The sequence below is a fragment of the Mandrillus leucophaeus genome, unplaced genomic scaffold, assembly GCF_000951045.1.
Source record: "Mandrillus leucophaeus isolate KB7577 unplaced genomic scaffold, Mleu.le_1.0 Scaffold181, whole genome shotgun sequence".
Classification (NCBI taxonomy): Eukaryota; Metazoa; Chordata; class Mammalia; order Primates; family Cercopithecidae; genus Mandrillus; species Mandrillus leucophaeus.
In genome coordinates, this window is record NW_012101821.1 from 1,466,846 (window position 1) to 1,481,092 (window position 14,247).

At 38.2% G+C, this 14,247-nt stretch overlaps 1 protein-coding gene across 3 annotated transcripts in view; it reads right to left on the bottom strand.

Annotated features, from left to right (window-relative positions):
* Positions 1-11,645, bottom strand: part of SYNPO2 (synaptopodin 2) — a 202,051-nt gene extending 190,406 nt beyond the window's left edge. For 2 of the 3 annotated variants that reach the window (XM_011977602.1, XM_011977603.1), the window contains exon 1: positions 11,358-11,645. In XM_011977602.1, coding sequence (XP_011832992.1) covers positions 11,358-11,462 — 105 coding nt within the window. In that variant the 5' untranslated portion in view covers positions 11,463-11,645. The remainder of the gene's footprint in view (positions 1-11,357) is intronic. The other variant, XM_011977604.1, reaches the window with a different exon arrangement.
* Between the last annotated feature and the right edge of the window lie 2,602 nt (positions 11,646-14,247).

Here is a 14,247-nt window from a genome sequence, read left to right on the forward strand (position 1 = left end):
GACAAGTGGCTTTTAGTTGCTGGTCACCTGACACACATTTTAGGATAATAAGCATGATACATTCCCTAACATGAATTGCTTTGAAAGCAACTTCAAAAAGAAATGAAACAGAATTGTTGAAAATATTTCTATAATTAAGTGATTTGGGGCTGGAAATCACTTAAATGTATTATTCTTTAAAATGTCATAATAGCACATTTAACTAGGAAGAAGAACTTCTAACCTGATTTCATATTTTTCAAATAAAAAGTACAGCAGGCTGGGTGCGGTGGCTCACGCCTGTAATTCCAACACTTTGGGAGGCCGAGGCAAGCGGATCACCAGAGGTCAGGAGTTCCAGACCAGCCTGGCCGACATGGTGAAACCTCATCTCTACTAAAACTACAAAAATTAGCCAGGGGTGGTGGTGGGCGCCTGTAATCACAGCTACTCAGGAGGCTGAGGCAGGAGAACCTCTTGAACCCGGGAGGCAAAGGTTGCAGTAAGCCAAGATGGCACCATTGAACTCCAGGCTGGGCGATAAGAGGGAGGCTGCGTCTCAAAAAAAAAAAAAAAAAAGTACAGTCAGGGTTTAATACAAAAATAAAAATGTAACCTATTCCAATTAGTTTGTAAGAACAAAGGGTAGACATCAGAGAAAATGAAAAATCTACTGGCCAAATTGCAACAAAAATAGTTGCATTATTTGTTGATGAAAATGAAAAATGATTATCAGGTAATGATTAATTTATTCAGTGTATACCTACATATATTAAGAGATTATCATTTCAGCTATGACAATCTTTAAACTCAAGAACTGAAATAAATTAAAGTTTCACTAGACCTTTGAATCATTGTACCCCATGGGGTCACATCAAGATCTTCAAAATCTGAAAAAGTCTGTCAATAACATTGTTCTCACTTAAAAAAAAAGTCTTGTCAGCGAGAATAAAAAGACATTTTGTATTGTCAAGAAAATAAAATAAAAATAGTTTTGAAATATTGTTTATTTCACCTTTTATCTCATGTTTTAAAGTTTTCTTTTTGGTATGTTTTACGCTATAGATAAAAATATAGCCCATCAGTACATGTACATATATACTATATTTCATATATATGTACATTCACCCTGTATATAGGATATGCTCAAAATTGTTTTAAGAGGCACAGTCAAACCTTTTGGCTACCACTGGTCTAATGGAGGAAACAGACTTGTGAACAAAAGCTTCAGTGTCAGGCTGCATGTGGGAGCTCAAGGTGAAAGCAGTGTGTGATCACAGGAACACAGAAGAGCAAGTGCTCCCCTCCGACTAGACAATTGAGTCAAACCTCTCAGAGAACTGACTTTAACAGAGATGTCCAGGGTAAGTAAAATTTCTCCAAGCATTTTAGGGAAGGCGCCAGGAGATGGGGTGGACAAGCATTCCAGCCAAGGACACAGCAGGGATGAAGCAACCAGGGAGGAACAGTGTTTGAGAGAATCGTGGTATTTTCAAAGAGCTAAATGCACTTCTGGGAGGGTGACAGGTGATAGGGCTGGACAGTTTGTCAGCATCCAGATCACAGAGAGCTTCGTGTGCCACAGCGGGGCCGTCGGTCTGTGAAAAGCCCCACTGCAGGGTGGCAGCTAAGAGCATGGGCTTTGTCATCAAACTGGCTTCTGTCCTCGTTTTGCCATTTGCTAACTATATGATATTCAATTTTTTACTTAACTTATCTAAGCCTCTGTTTCCTCCAGTGTTAAAAAAAAAAAAACAAAAAGGATTGTAGGAATATTAGGAACAAAATAATTCCTCAAGTGCTTAACCCATGTCTGCACATAAGATAAACCAATGTTATGGTTATCTCGATGACAGAGATGGGGAGCCTTTGAAGTATTTTAAGAAGTGATATAACAGGTGATTTAGAAAAATCTCTCTGGCAGCTCTGTGTAGCATGAACTCAAGGAATGTGAAACCAGAAACAAGGAGACCAGTTACAGGGCCAATATAATTATCTAAGAGACAAAAATAAGGACCTGAGCCGAGGTGGTGGGAGCAGGAATACAGAGCAGGAAATGGAGTAGGGCTACTGAGGAGGTAGAAAATCAGTATCTAGACTGCCAGCAAAACACACTGAATTTATATCCTCTTAATAATTTCACCTCTGATATGTCTTGAACTGCATAACAAAATTCTCAAAAATGGTCAGCTGCTTGAAAGTTTTTGCTTCAAAAACAAGGTATCATGCCATAGTTTTCAAGAAGACACGGAAAATCTTGCTAAGAAAATAAAAGAAAATTATCCTTCAGAATGCAGAATTATGAAAGTTTCTAGCCTATTTCTGTTTTATTTCCTAAATTATTCATTCTGGAAATAAAAGTTTCAAATAAAATGATTTGACATTAAGTAATTGAGATTATACTTAATGTCAGAACAAGAAAAGCAGGTGTGGTTTAAGGGGTCACAAAAATCTCTCCAGCACGCTCTTGTTGAAATGCCCTCTTCCTGTCTTAACTGGCTGTTCAAACTACACTAGATCCAAAAGTGACATGTGTAGGAGCTTAGAACACAAGCCCTGGATCCAGGATCTTTAGATGTGCACCCCAGCTCTGGTCTTAACTACCCATGTGACCTGGAGAAGTCACTTAACCTCTTTGTGCCCCTGTAATGGGGATCTTAACTAAGGGTAACCTCAGAGTTCTGTCATTATATTTAAAAGGTTATTCAAGAAGCGTCTGGCACCTAGTAAACGTCATGTATGAGTTTCTTAAATAAAAATTTCTACAGGCCGGGCGCGGTGGCTCAAGCCTGTAATCCCAGCACTTTGGGAGGCCGAGACGGGCAGATCACAAGGTCAGGAGATCGAGACCATCCTGGCTAACACGGTGAAACCCCGTCTCTACTAAAAAAATATAAAAAACTAGCCGAGCGAGTTGGCGGGCGCCTGTAGTCCCAGCTACTCGGGAGGCTGAGGCAGGAGAATGGCGTGAACCCGGGAGGCGGAGCTTGCAGTGAGCTGAGATCCGGCCACTGCACTCCAAGCCTGGGCGACAGAGCGAGACTCCGTCTCAAAAAAAAAAAAAAAAAAAAAAAATTTCTCCAGAAGATACTATTAAAGACAAGAAGATATTTGGGGTTAAATGACAGTCATTGGTCATGATTACAGATTTCCTAGGATAAAAATAACATGTCCTGAAAAGGTGAAATTTAAGAAGGTAAATTTTGTTAAACCGGATGAAGGAAGAAGGGTGAAGGAAGGGGGAGTATCTGTAGGTCGAATCAGATAAAATACTGGTATGGTTTGCTCTGCGTCCCCACTGAAATCTCATCTCAAATTATAATCCCCACATGTTGAGGGAGGGAACTGGTGGGAGGTGATTGGATCGTGGGGATGGTTTCACCCATGCTGTTCTCATGATAGTGAGTGAGCTCTCATGAGATCTGATGGTTTGAAAGTGTTTGGCAGTCCCCCACTCACTCTCTATCTCTCTCCTGATGTCATGTAAGATGTGCCTTGCTTCCCCTTCACTTTCTGTCGTGACTGTAAGTTTCCTGAGTTCTCCCCAGCCATGTGAAACGTGAGTCAATTAAGCCTCTTTCCTTTATAAATTACCCAGTCTCAAATAGTTCTTTGTAGCAGTGTGAAAATGAACTAATACAGACGTAAATCCATAATTCTGTTCCAGAAAGCTCATCCTTCATTTTTTTTTAATCAATCCAGTACCCACACTGCTTCAAAATACAAGAGGAGAAGCTAGTTATTGGTGAGTAGGATTATAAAAATCCAAAGACCAATAGTTAGGAAATAGTTATTTGTTACATAATCTGGAGACACAAATTTTCATTCACAATGTTCCAAATGGTAAATCTACCATATTTTGCTGTTCATTTATCTGAAACACACCAGATTTATATGCTAAAGGAAACGACATCCAATAATCTGCCACATGCAAACAATTTCACAAAGATTTGAAGATACAGTTTGTTGAGACTCTGGCCATCCCTGCTTTTGAAAAACAGAAAAGAATGATAGACAATTCAGAAACATTAGGTGCCTAAAGTAATCCAAAATCATAAACATGTTCTCACTGAGGTTATCAAAAATATCCCTCAAAAGAGCAGATGTTATTTTCTTTCTTAGACGAGTCTTTTAACTTCATGAAGGTGTTTACTCTTCAGAATTGTTTAATGAACCTGTTTCAGAAATTCTCCATTTCCTTTTATAAGAACCTCACTGCATTCAGTTTCATCATGAATTTGTTAGAAAAGACATAATAAACTTGGAGTCCATATATTTTTCAGATTTATTGATAAGCAGACTGGTTCCATTTGCAGTCTTTCTCCCATTGCACATTACCTGTAATCCTCTTCCTCAGGCCCATTAAACAAAGAATAGTTTCTTATCAATGTTTTTAAGGAATAAGGCTAAATTTGGTGAGATTCTATTTCATACAAACCCTGTACTGAAGTCATTGCACTTTTCACCAGTACTAAGTGACAGCCTGTTCTTTTTATCCAGGTTGAGGCAGTGGAGTAGCATGACGCCCTCAATAGACGGAAAGAATTATATTTAACTTTGGGCTTCTTTATATAATGTTTTCGCAATTATTTTTCAGGATCAGTTTTTTTAATCTATAAACTGAGAATTACAAAACTTTATCAATCGAATTAATATTAAAAGAGATAACATATATTAAGACACTTCAGAAATTATAAGATATACACATGTGAAATATTTTTAGCCAAACATATAAATTAGTTTATATTCTTAAACACTAATTAACTGACAGAAGTTATTTTGGAAGCTACATTAAGATGATTGCTATGAAAAATATGCAAAATATCCAGTTAGGCATAATGTGTATGTCATAATGACACTGCATAGTGACTTCCACATTTGGCAAGGCAAGGATCCTTGCATTTCCTGTGGGTGAGTGACTATCATAAAAGGTAGCTAGATTTGAACCATCTTGCCAAGGCCCTACCCAGAAAGGCCAAACTCAACCAGAGTCTAGCAGGAGCAAGCTGGTATCTTGATGAACCAGTGGGATTGTAGGAAGTACAGAAGAGATTGTCAGAAGCCTGATTTCCTGTGTTAGGGGACTGTACACTAATGAGGCCCTCTAGCTCTCCCGGAAGAAACCATACACATGCTCCAGAATTTGGACACCAGCCTCAGAGAGGACATTAACGGCCACTCACATTAACCAGAAAAGCACAACACCCAAAGAAGAGAGAAACGCCACCTCATTCAGTTATGAATAAATATATCTATCTGCCCCTTTCCTCTTCAAATCTTTCCTCTTTCCTTCAACTGTGGAGGGACTAGAGGGATATGGGTAAAGAGCAGACACCCTCCTTTCCATGCCACACCCTGGAGCCACAAGCCTGGCCACAGTGACTAGGGAGAGAGTTTAGAGTCAGATAGGTGACTGAAGCTTTAATTAAATTTGAGTGTTTTAATAACTAAAAGCCACCAAGAATGATGAGATCTGCCCAAAATATTACTAACAAAGGGATTCTTCTTTATCATGTCGAAAGCAGTTACTGGAAGAAATATATGTTTATAACGGAATGAGTTGGCACTCCTTAAAAAAAATCAGTTACATCACATAGGTTCATATCAATCACGTGTTCTTTATGTATGTTAGTCCTGAAAACTTATCATCAACTCATGTGACTTCCATTGATGATCACGTTGAAACTAATATTTCTAGGCAGAATGAATGAAAATTTGACTGGGCATGACAAGAACTGTATACTCTCTCTCCCTCTTCCTTTTTCTTCTCCTTTTGTTAAATGTGAATCAGTACTTTAGTAATCTGGGATGTGTTTCGGTATTAGGCAGATGTGTAGTTTCAGTTAGCCTAGAGAAGTGTTTCTTGAATGTTACTGTCAGGGTATAGAACTCTCAGCTTAGAAATAAAAACTCTGAACTTTTATTGAGTATTAAACAAAGGTAATTGTTGTTTTTAAAGCAAATCGTATTATCTCTCTCTCTCTCCTTCTTCCTTTTTCTCCTACTCTCCTTCCGCCTGCATCTTTCTGCAGTTTTATTCCCCCAACTTTCCCCCAACACTCTGCACCCACTCCCACTTATGAGGGCACTAGGGAGGCTAGCAAGTCCATGGACAGAGAAGACAAACTACCAGGGAATAAACTGCTAGTCTCCCCTTCTTGCCAGTTCCTCTGATCTTTACAGTAATCATTTTGGAGCTTCCCAATACCTCCTCTTCCCCACTCCCGCTGACCCGGGCAGCCCATCCATTCTGGCTTCAGAAAGGGAAAATCCTCCCACCACTATTATGACCTGCTCACAGTGCCAAAAACTCAGATAATGATTAGCCTCTCTCTGGTCTTTCTCTTAAGTTGACTAGGAGAGAGGCAGCGGGGAAGGGCGGAAGCGACATAACGTGCCACCACCCGTCAGTAAGTCCTGTGGGGACCTATCTGGCCTCACTTTGGTTTTTTTTACCTCTCCTTGAATTTCAATGACAATTATAGAACATCAGAGCAGTAAAGAATCTTAGATGATTGATGATGATGATTTCATGAACCAGCAAAATATATATAATATATATTCATATACATATATATCTTCTTTTTTTAGTTTTATTTTATTTTTAATGGACAAATAATAGGTGCATGTATTATGGGGTACAACGTGATGTAGCAGTACATGTATACATTGTGGAATGATCAAATCAGGCTAATTAGCATATCCATGACCTCAAATATTTATCATTTCTTTGTGATGGGGACATTTAAACTCCTCTTTTTGAGCTATTTTGAAATATACAATACATTATTATCAACTATAGTCACCATGCTGTGCGGTAGAACATCAGATTTTTTTTTTGGCCTCAACTTTCTATGGCAGCTTTTGTGAATCTTGACCACACATCACAATTTCCTTTGGAGTGTTTATAAATCCTGATGTCCAGGGTGAACCCCAGATCAATTAAATCAGGGTTGTACACAAACTATGGTATTTCTTTTAAATAATCTTTCCTTTTGGGACTGATTTAACCTACTTTTATCCTCTCAGGCACCTGTTTCCACCAATGAGGAAGAAGAAAAATCAGATCTCATCATTTTTTGTAGCTTAACCATTGGCAAGCAATGTAGCCTTTCTCATACCTACTGTTTAGGTTTTGAGGAACATTTGAAGAGGTAACACCAGCAAAGCACTTGCAACTTTTCCTAGCACACGGCAAGGGCTTGATACATGTAAGCTACATATGTGCTATGTCTAGCTAATGGCAAAGTTCATGCATAGTGAATATTTTATCTCATTGTCATCTTTCAGAACTCTCTCTTAAAATACATGATTCCAAAATAAGGATTTTTTTAATATCACCTACTTAATAGATTTGCCTAGAGCACACTAACTTCTATAAGCATGTCTGGCTTTAAAATTCCTGGAAAGGGCTTAAAAATCAATTTAAAAACTAAGTGATTAAGCATATTTTCATAAAGATATTACTAGTTTTCATATATAGGAAGGAGCATTTATTCTCAAGTACACACACTCAAACCCATTAAAATCTTTTACCCCCTTTAGAAATACCTATGTTTCTGGAATTCTTCTATTTGAAACATTTTAAAAACCTTACTGATGGCACTAAGGGAAAAATATTATCTGAAAGGTGTTTTGTGTAAATAATACATTTTTATTCAAAATCTTAAAGAACACATATACAATAATAGATAAGAATTATTAAATCCATGTTGGCCTTATGAAATGAAGGATTATACTATGTCACCTCAATTTTAATGAACAATTATTTGAAATTTTGAACTAAATTCAGAAAAATGCATACGACAGTGGTATATAAGATTTGAAGAAGAAATAAATTTCTAACTATATTAAAACGTATAACGGATAAACGGTCTGAACATTTTTTTCTTAATTATTTTCAAAATGTGAGTAATTTTTCAGTTGCAGGTAAGATTTTTTTGTAAGACAAAAATTTCTCCCCAGTCCTTTATATGAAGATTTTTCAAAGTGATTTGCCAAAAGTATGTGCTGAGACAGAGCCAGATAAGTATATGTCCCAAAAGAGAGAGTTCTGTAAAGAAGAAGCGCTCACATTCTTTTTGTAAAGCCATCTGCACACACAATGTGGTTTTCTGTCTGGATAAATTTGTTTCTGTTTATAATCTCTTGAAAATATACTTTGCAGAGTATTATGCTATAACTCAGCGTTAGAAATGTTTGCCTCCCATCACATATATTTAGAATATAAATTAAAAGATACATAAACATTTTAAAAACAAGCTTATGTTACTGATTATTTGGGCCTTTTAAAAATTCAGTTTAGTTTTTAAAACAAAACAGATTTTCGTGGCATTGAGCTTACATGTCAATGACAAGTTTTGATAATGAATATTCCTGTTATTTATCTGTAAAATTGGGGCTTTGTGTATAGTTCAACCAGTTAACCAAATACTAAACATGTTTGGACATATCTCAGAAGTGACTAAATATGTCACTATAAAGATATTTATTGGGAATTATAAGGTTATTCAATTTTTATTGTTCTTAATAACATTAGACGAGTTTTTTCGCACTATTTCAGCCTTGTAGATTTTTACTCTATATAGAATTATGAAAAACCTAAATATGTAGATATTTCACAACAAGCCAAAATGTGTTATTGTCTACAGAACTGCTTTGTAGCATTCCCATTTTAAGGAGCATGGTTCAAGCACTCGCTGAAATTTTCTTTTCTTTGAAAATTTAAGTTTTCCTTCAACTCCCAAATTAATTCTGTGCATGTTATTCAAAACTGTGAACATTTGATTTGACAGCAACCATCTCTCTAGCCTTTCTGTCTCTTTCCTTGCATCCAGCCCTAATAAGCTATCACCAGTCCTTACAAGAAGAGAAAGTGTATGCCCAAGCAACATTCACTTTGCCTTGAACTCAGTGAGATACCATGACTAGATCTGAATTGACTTAATGTTTTAAATAAAATACAGTTATCATAGTGAGGCAATAGCCGTATAACAGAGAAAATGATAAGCACTTTGTTCCAAGGGATTTCTCCCACAAATAATGCTAGTATAAGAAATCGAATATAATCATTTGAACTAAAAAAAGAAAAAGATCAACAAAAATGTGCATTGCCATGGTAATTTAGAACTTAACATCTTCTATAGATAGCTCTTCAGTCTTTAACATACGGACAAAAGGTAGGCTGTAGACTATAGTTTGTCTCTCTCTCTCTCTCTCTCTCTCTCTCTGTCTCTCTCTCCCTCTCTCTTAGACACACAAACACACAAGAATTAAGGCAAACTTCCAGATACTTTCATAATGATATTTTAAAATTTATAGCTCTAACTATAGTATCACAAACTACAAAAGCAAAGCAATCATCTAGATGCTTCAATAATGATCTTTTGAAAATCACAAATGTATTGCTGGATATTTTAGGAAGGATGATTTGCGGGGAGTGTGGGGCTGGATTCTGACATAGCCTAACAACCTTACTGAATCCTGGCAATAGAGATGCCATTAGCAGAGAATCTCCTCCACAGCACCCTTTCCTAGCAATCTGCTTCAGCTCTTCAGTGAATCACCACAAGGAGGTTCCACATTGAAATCGGCACATGGAGAACTCAGAAGAAACCCACTACCCACTCTACTCTTCAGGCCTGACTGCCCAAGAGCCACCAGAGAACAACAGCACTCAACCACTCTGTCCCCATACTTCGATTAGCAGGCAAGTGATTCTAAAACTGTACACTAGAAGGATCGTAGAATACTTGGGCAAGACAGAGCTTCGTAGACTGCACAGTCCAATTTCTTCCTTACTTCTTTACTACCTAAGTTAAAATTCTCTCTCTCTCCCTACATACACACACACACACAGAGAGAGAGAGAGAGAGAGAACAGATGAGACAGGAAGGGTGAGAGATTTTCCTAAGGCCAGGCAGCAAGTTAGATCAGAGCTGGAATTAGAACCCAAATCTCATACCTAGAGCCAGCCAACTGCTATTCTAGACTCAGGATGAATCTGCTTCAGTGTCATGAATTCTACATATGCTAAATTGGGCATTCATATTTTATCTGAGGTTGCCTGCTATTGACTCCTAAAGGAACCCAACAAAACCACCTTTCTGAGCCTTTAATCACTCTGCCAGTTCCAAGCTGAAAACTCAAGGCAAGTTATTTAACATCCCTGGGCCCTTTCCTCATCTAAAATTCATGGGTTGAACTGCAGATCTCGGAGGAACTTTCCAGTTACAAAAACTCTGCTTTTCATCTACTGTTTTATGCTTCATTCTTGATGTTCGCAATTTTCACTAGGTGGCAGGATTCCACCATCACATTATGAAAGGATTTTCAGATGGATGCCTGGAAGCAAAAAGAAGTTTCAAAGAAACTTCTTTCTTCACAAGGGACACTTAAAAAAAAAAAAAAAAGTAAAAGCCAGAGGGAAGCAATAACTACAAAGGCAATGGCCCATGTATTTCATAAAGATCTGTACCCATTTTTAACATAAGCATAAAGTAGGAAATTAATCCCATGCTCTTGCATGTTCTTCAATACAATACTATAATTTGCAATTTGATGATGAAGTTAGATAAAAGTTTGCTTAGTTTTGTGCATTTTAAGTTTTATTTTACCTGAATGTCAATTAGAGAATACCAGATCCCCTCTGGCTAACCAGTAATGCAGGCAATCTAATGGCAATAAAAGCATAAAGCACTTTTATTAATGTGTTACAAAGTCACCTCTTAGTTATAATATATTTAGATTATCTTCTAAGTTTATTTTTGAGATCTTGACTAAAAGAGTACATAAGAAGGAATACAGCACTTGGATTTTTGCATTTATTTGTCAAATCCTTAAAAGGGTATTCTTTTAAATAGATTTTATGCTATTTCATCATACTTTTAAAATTACTGCCCCAAATTGGCCTTTTCATGAATGCTGCATAATAAATGTCACTACCAACACTCTATATGAGTCCCCAAAATAGCCAAGCAAAGTAGTTATGCTGAACTGAGCGTTTCTCCTCTGCCAGAGCCAAGTGAAGTGACATGAAACAATAACTCAACTGAACGTTCTAAAATTGCCTGGAAGAAACGCTCTCCAGTGTCTTGCTGGTTGTCAGAAGAACATGGTTAACTAGGCCTTTTCCTCTGCTAATAAATATGGCATTCTTCCCACCTACCCCTCATCGATCGCAAGTTAATAACATAGGATGTGGTCCATCACTCTCCAAAGTTTCTTAGAAAACAGCTCACATCCTAGAAAAATCAACGTCCGCCGCAAAATCAAACGAATACTCAGACTTCTGCATCAGAACATGAAAACATCATCAACAGGTTGCTTTCATTCCTTTCTTCCTAGCACAGAGCCGTGACACTTCGTTCAGGTCCTACCTTTGCAACTTGTAAGGGCTGCTTCTGCTCCTTGCCACCTTGCAATCTGAACCCCCAGGGCGCCCCTCCAGTCATGGAAATGCAGATAAAATCCCCCGTGCCCATGTTTTCCTTTCAGTGGGGCAGCATGAAGAGCTTGAAACGACAGACGAAGCTTGGGTGCGGTAGAGGATGTGCACTCAGCTTCGGGCGCCTGCAGAGGACGCAGGACTTGGTAATGCAGAGCCTCCACCGCCGCTGCTGCAGCCGCTGCCCCGGCCGCCCGCTGCGAATTTGTGCAGCTAATGGGCTCATTCTCAAGGAGGCAGAGGCACTCGCAGCATCCAGGACACAGCCCACTCTTGCGTCACTCTCCTTTGCTCGGCCCACCTTCAGGGAAAGGAAAGCAGCCTCACACATAGGAGAATGTCCCCACGTGGGGCGAGGTAAGGGAAAGGAGGACGTGAGAGCCAAAGTTCTCTTGCACTAACAGATTAAATTCAAGCGGTTAAAGGTGTAAGTATGATTGAAAAACTTACATTTAATAATTCTGTAAATAGTGAAGGACACATGAAGGTCTAATCTCCACGCCGTGAATGACGTCATAAAGTATGAACTTTGGGAATTCAACTACTAGAGGATTAGATTCTCTCAAATAAATGTTTTGAGAATTGTCACATTTATGAATGGAATAGATAAAAAAGAGTTAAAGTGAGTTAAATTACTACTTTTCTGTCTGCAGCCTCCTGAATTATTCCTATAAGAGGAAACAAAAGAAAGCATAAACTTTTTTTTAATAAATCTCCAACTCTGAAAAGTACTTTTCTGAACCATATATTTAGAGAAGGGGGAAGAGAAGAGACAGAGAGAGAGAGAGAGAGAGAATGAATATGAATTTTTCTCCTGGATACTACATTCTTATAACTACATCTGTTGCATAGTTTTGGGTATGTTAAATTTTAACGTGTTTTGTTTTCTTTCTTCCTGCTGATCTTCCTAAACCTAAACCCAACAGTTAGTCAACTGCATAAAATGTACCATGTCACCTACAGGTTTCTTATTTTTATAGTTTGTCATCCCATGTCATGAATCTGGGTGGTCCAATATAAAAGTAGATTTTGTGTATTCCAAATAGTTAAATGTTTTAAATCTGAATACAATCTGCCAAAAATGTACAAATGGGACATTTTAATTTTCCCACAATACTTTTGTTTTCCATAACATTCATCCACATAAAAACATACTAAATAAGGAAGAGCCTGGGAAAGTTAGTTTGTGTTACTTGTGGTACCAAACAAAAGTGATTTCCAGACACACTGCCTGTTTCAGCACTAAGAAACACTATGTATAGTAAGTTTTCACTTAAAACATCACAGATAGGTTCATGGGAACTGTGACTTTAAAACGAATTTTACCATAGACTGATTGATAAAAACAAGGTTAAGTGCCTACAGTCTATTTCTGGTCACAAAGACATCACCAAACTTCTAAATAAGATTAAAACACTTCTGATATTAAACATGGAAATGTCAGCTACACGTGCATTTAAGAAAGATTAACAAAAACAAGATAATCATTGAGCCAATTTTTGGTGAATCAGTGAGTGAGGGCAGCTGTAGTAGTGGTGGATTCAATCAAGGAATAAATGTTTGCAAAGGGAAAATTACAAGGAGTACTTCCTGTCACAATGCAGTTCAAAACCATCACAAATACAGCAGGCTCACTGAGCAATTCCATACAGAATCATTTTTTTTCGTTCATTTGTGTGATTATAATATATTTTATGAATTTTTATTTGACAATAAATTGCATCCATACATTCATTCCTCCTGCAACCCACTTATTCCAATTCAGGGTCTCCAGTGGCTTGAGCCTCTCCCTGCAGCTTAGGGCGCAAGGCAGGAACCAGCCCTGGGCAGCTCTGACTGTCCCATCAGAGGGCGCACACACACACACACACACACACACACACACTCTCTCTCTCTCTCTCTCTCTCTCTCTCACTCAGACAGGGACCATTTAGACACACCAGTTCATCTCATGAGCACAGCTTTGGGATGTAGCAGGAAACCAGAGGACCTGGAGAAAACTCAGACAGACATGGGGAGAACTTTCAAACTCCATACAAACAGCGGCCCCAGCTGGAAATACATTTTTTTTCTCATGAATGTTGTCATGAAACAATGTTGAATAAAATGTCATTATTCAAGGACGTGTGGTACAATGAACATTTTACACAGCCCATGCTCCCCTGAAGTCAAAGGCATCAAGTGATTTTATCTGTGACTCATCACTGGAGTAAGGACAGTGAAATCAGAAATTGGTGCACTGGAAGAGACCCTTCGAAGGTCATGAGGGCCAGATACTCATCCCCAGTTTGATTCTCTTCAGAAACACGAATTGACTTTCCCAGACTTTCCTTTAAACAATAGTTACAAGGGACATCATAAGATATGACACTCATTACAATATCTAAGACTTGGAACCAACCCAAATGCCCATCAGTGATAGACTGGATAAAGAAAATGTGGCACATATACACCATAGAATACTATTCAGCCATAAAAAGAGTGTGTTAATGTCCTTTGCAGGGACATGCATGAAGTTGGAAGCCATCATCCTCAGCAAACTAACACAGGAACAGTTAACCAAACACCGCATGTTCTCATTCATAAGTGGGAGTTGAACAATGGGAACACATGGACATAAGGAAGGGAACATCACACACTGGGGCCTGTTGGAGGGTGGGGTGCAAGGGGAGGGAGAGCATTTGGACACATAATGCATGTGGGGCATAAAACCTAGATGACGGGTTGATGGGTGCAGCAAACCACCATGGCACATGTATACCTATGTAACAAACCTGCACATTCTGCACATGTATGTCAGAACTTAAAGTAAAATTTTTTTT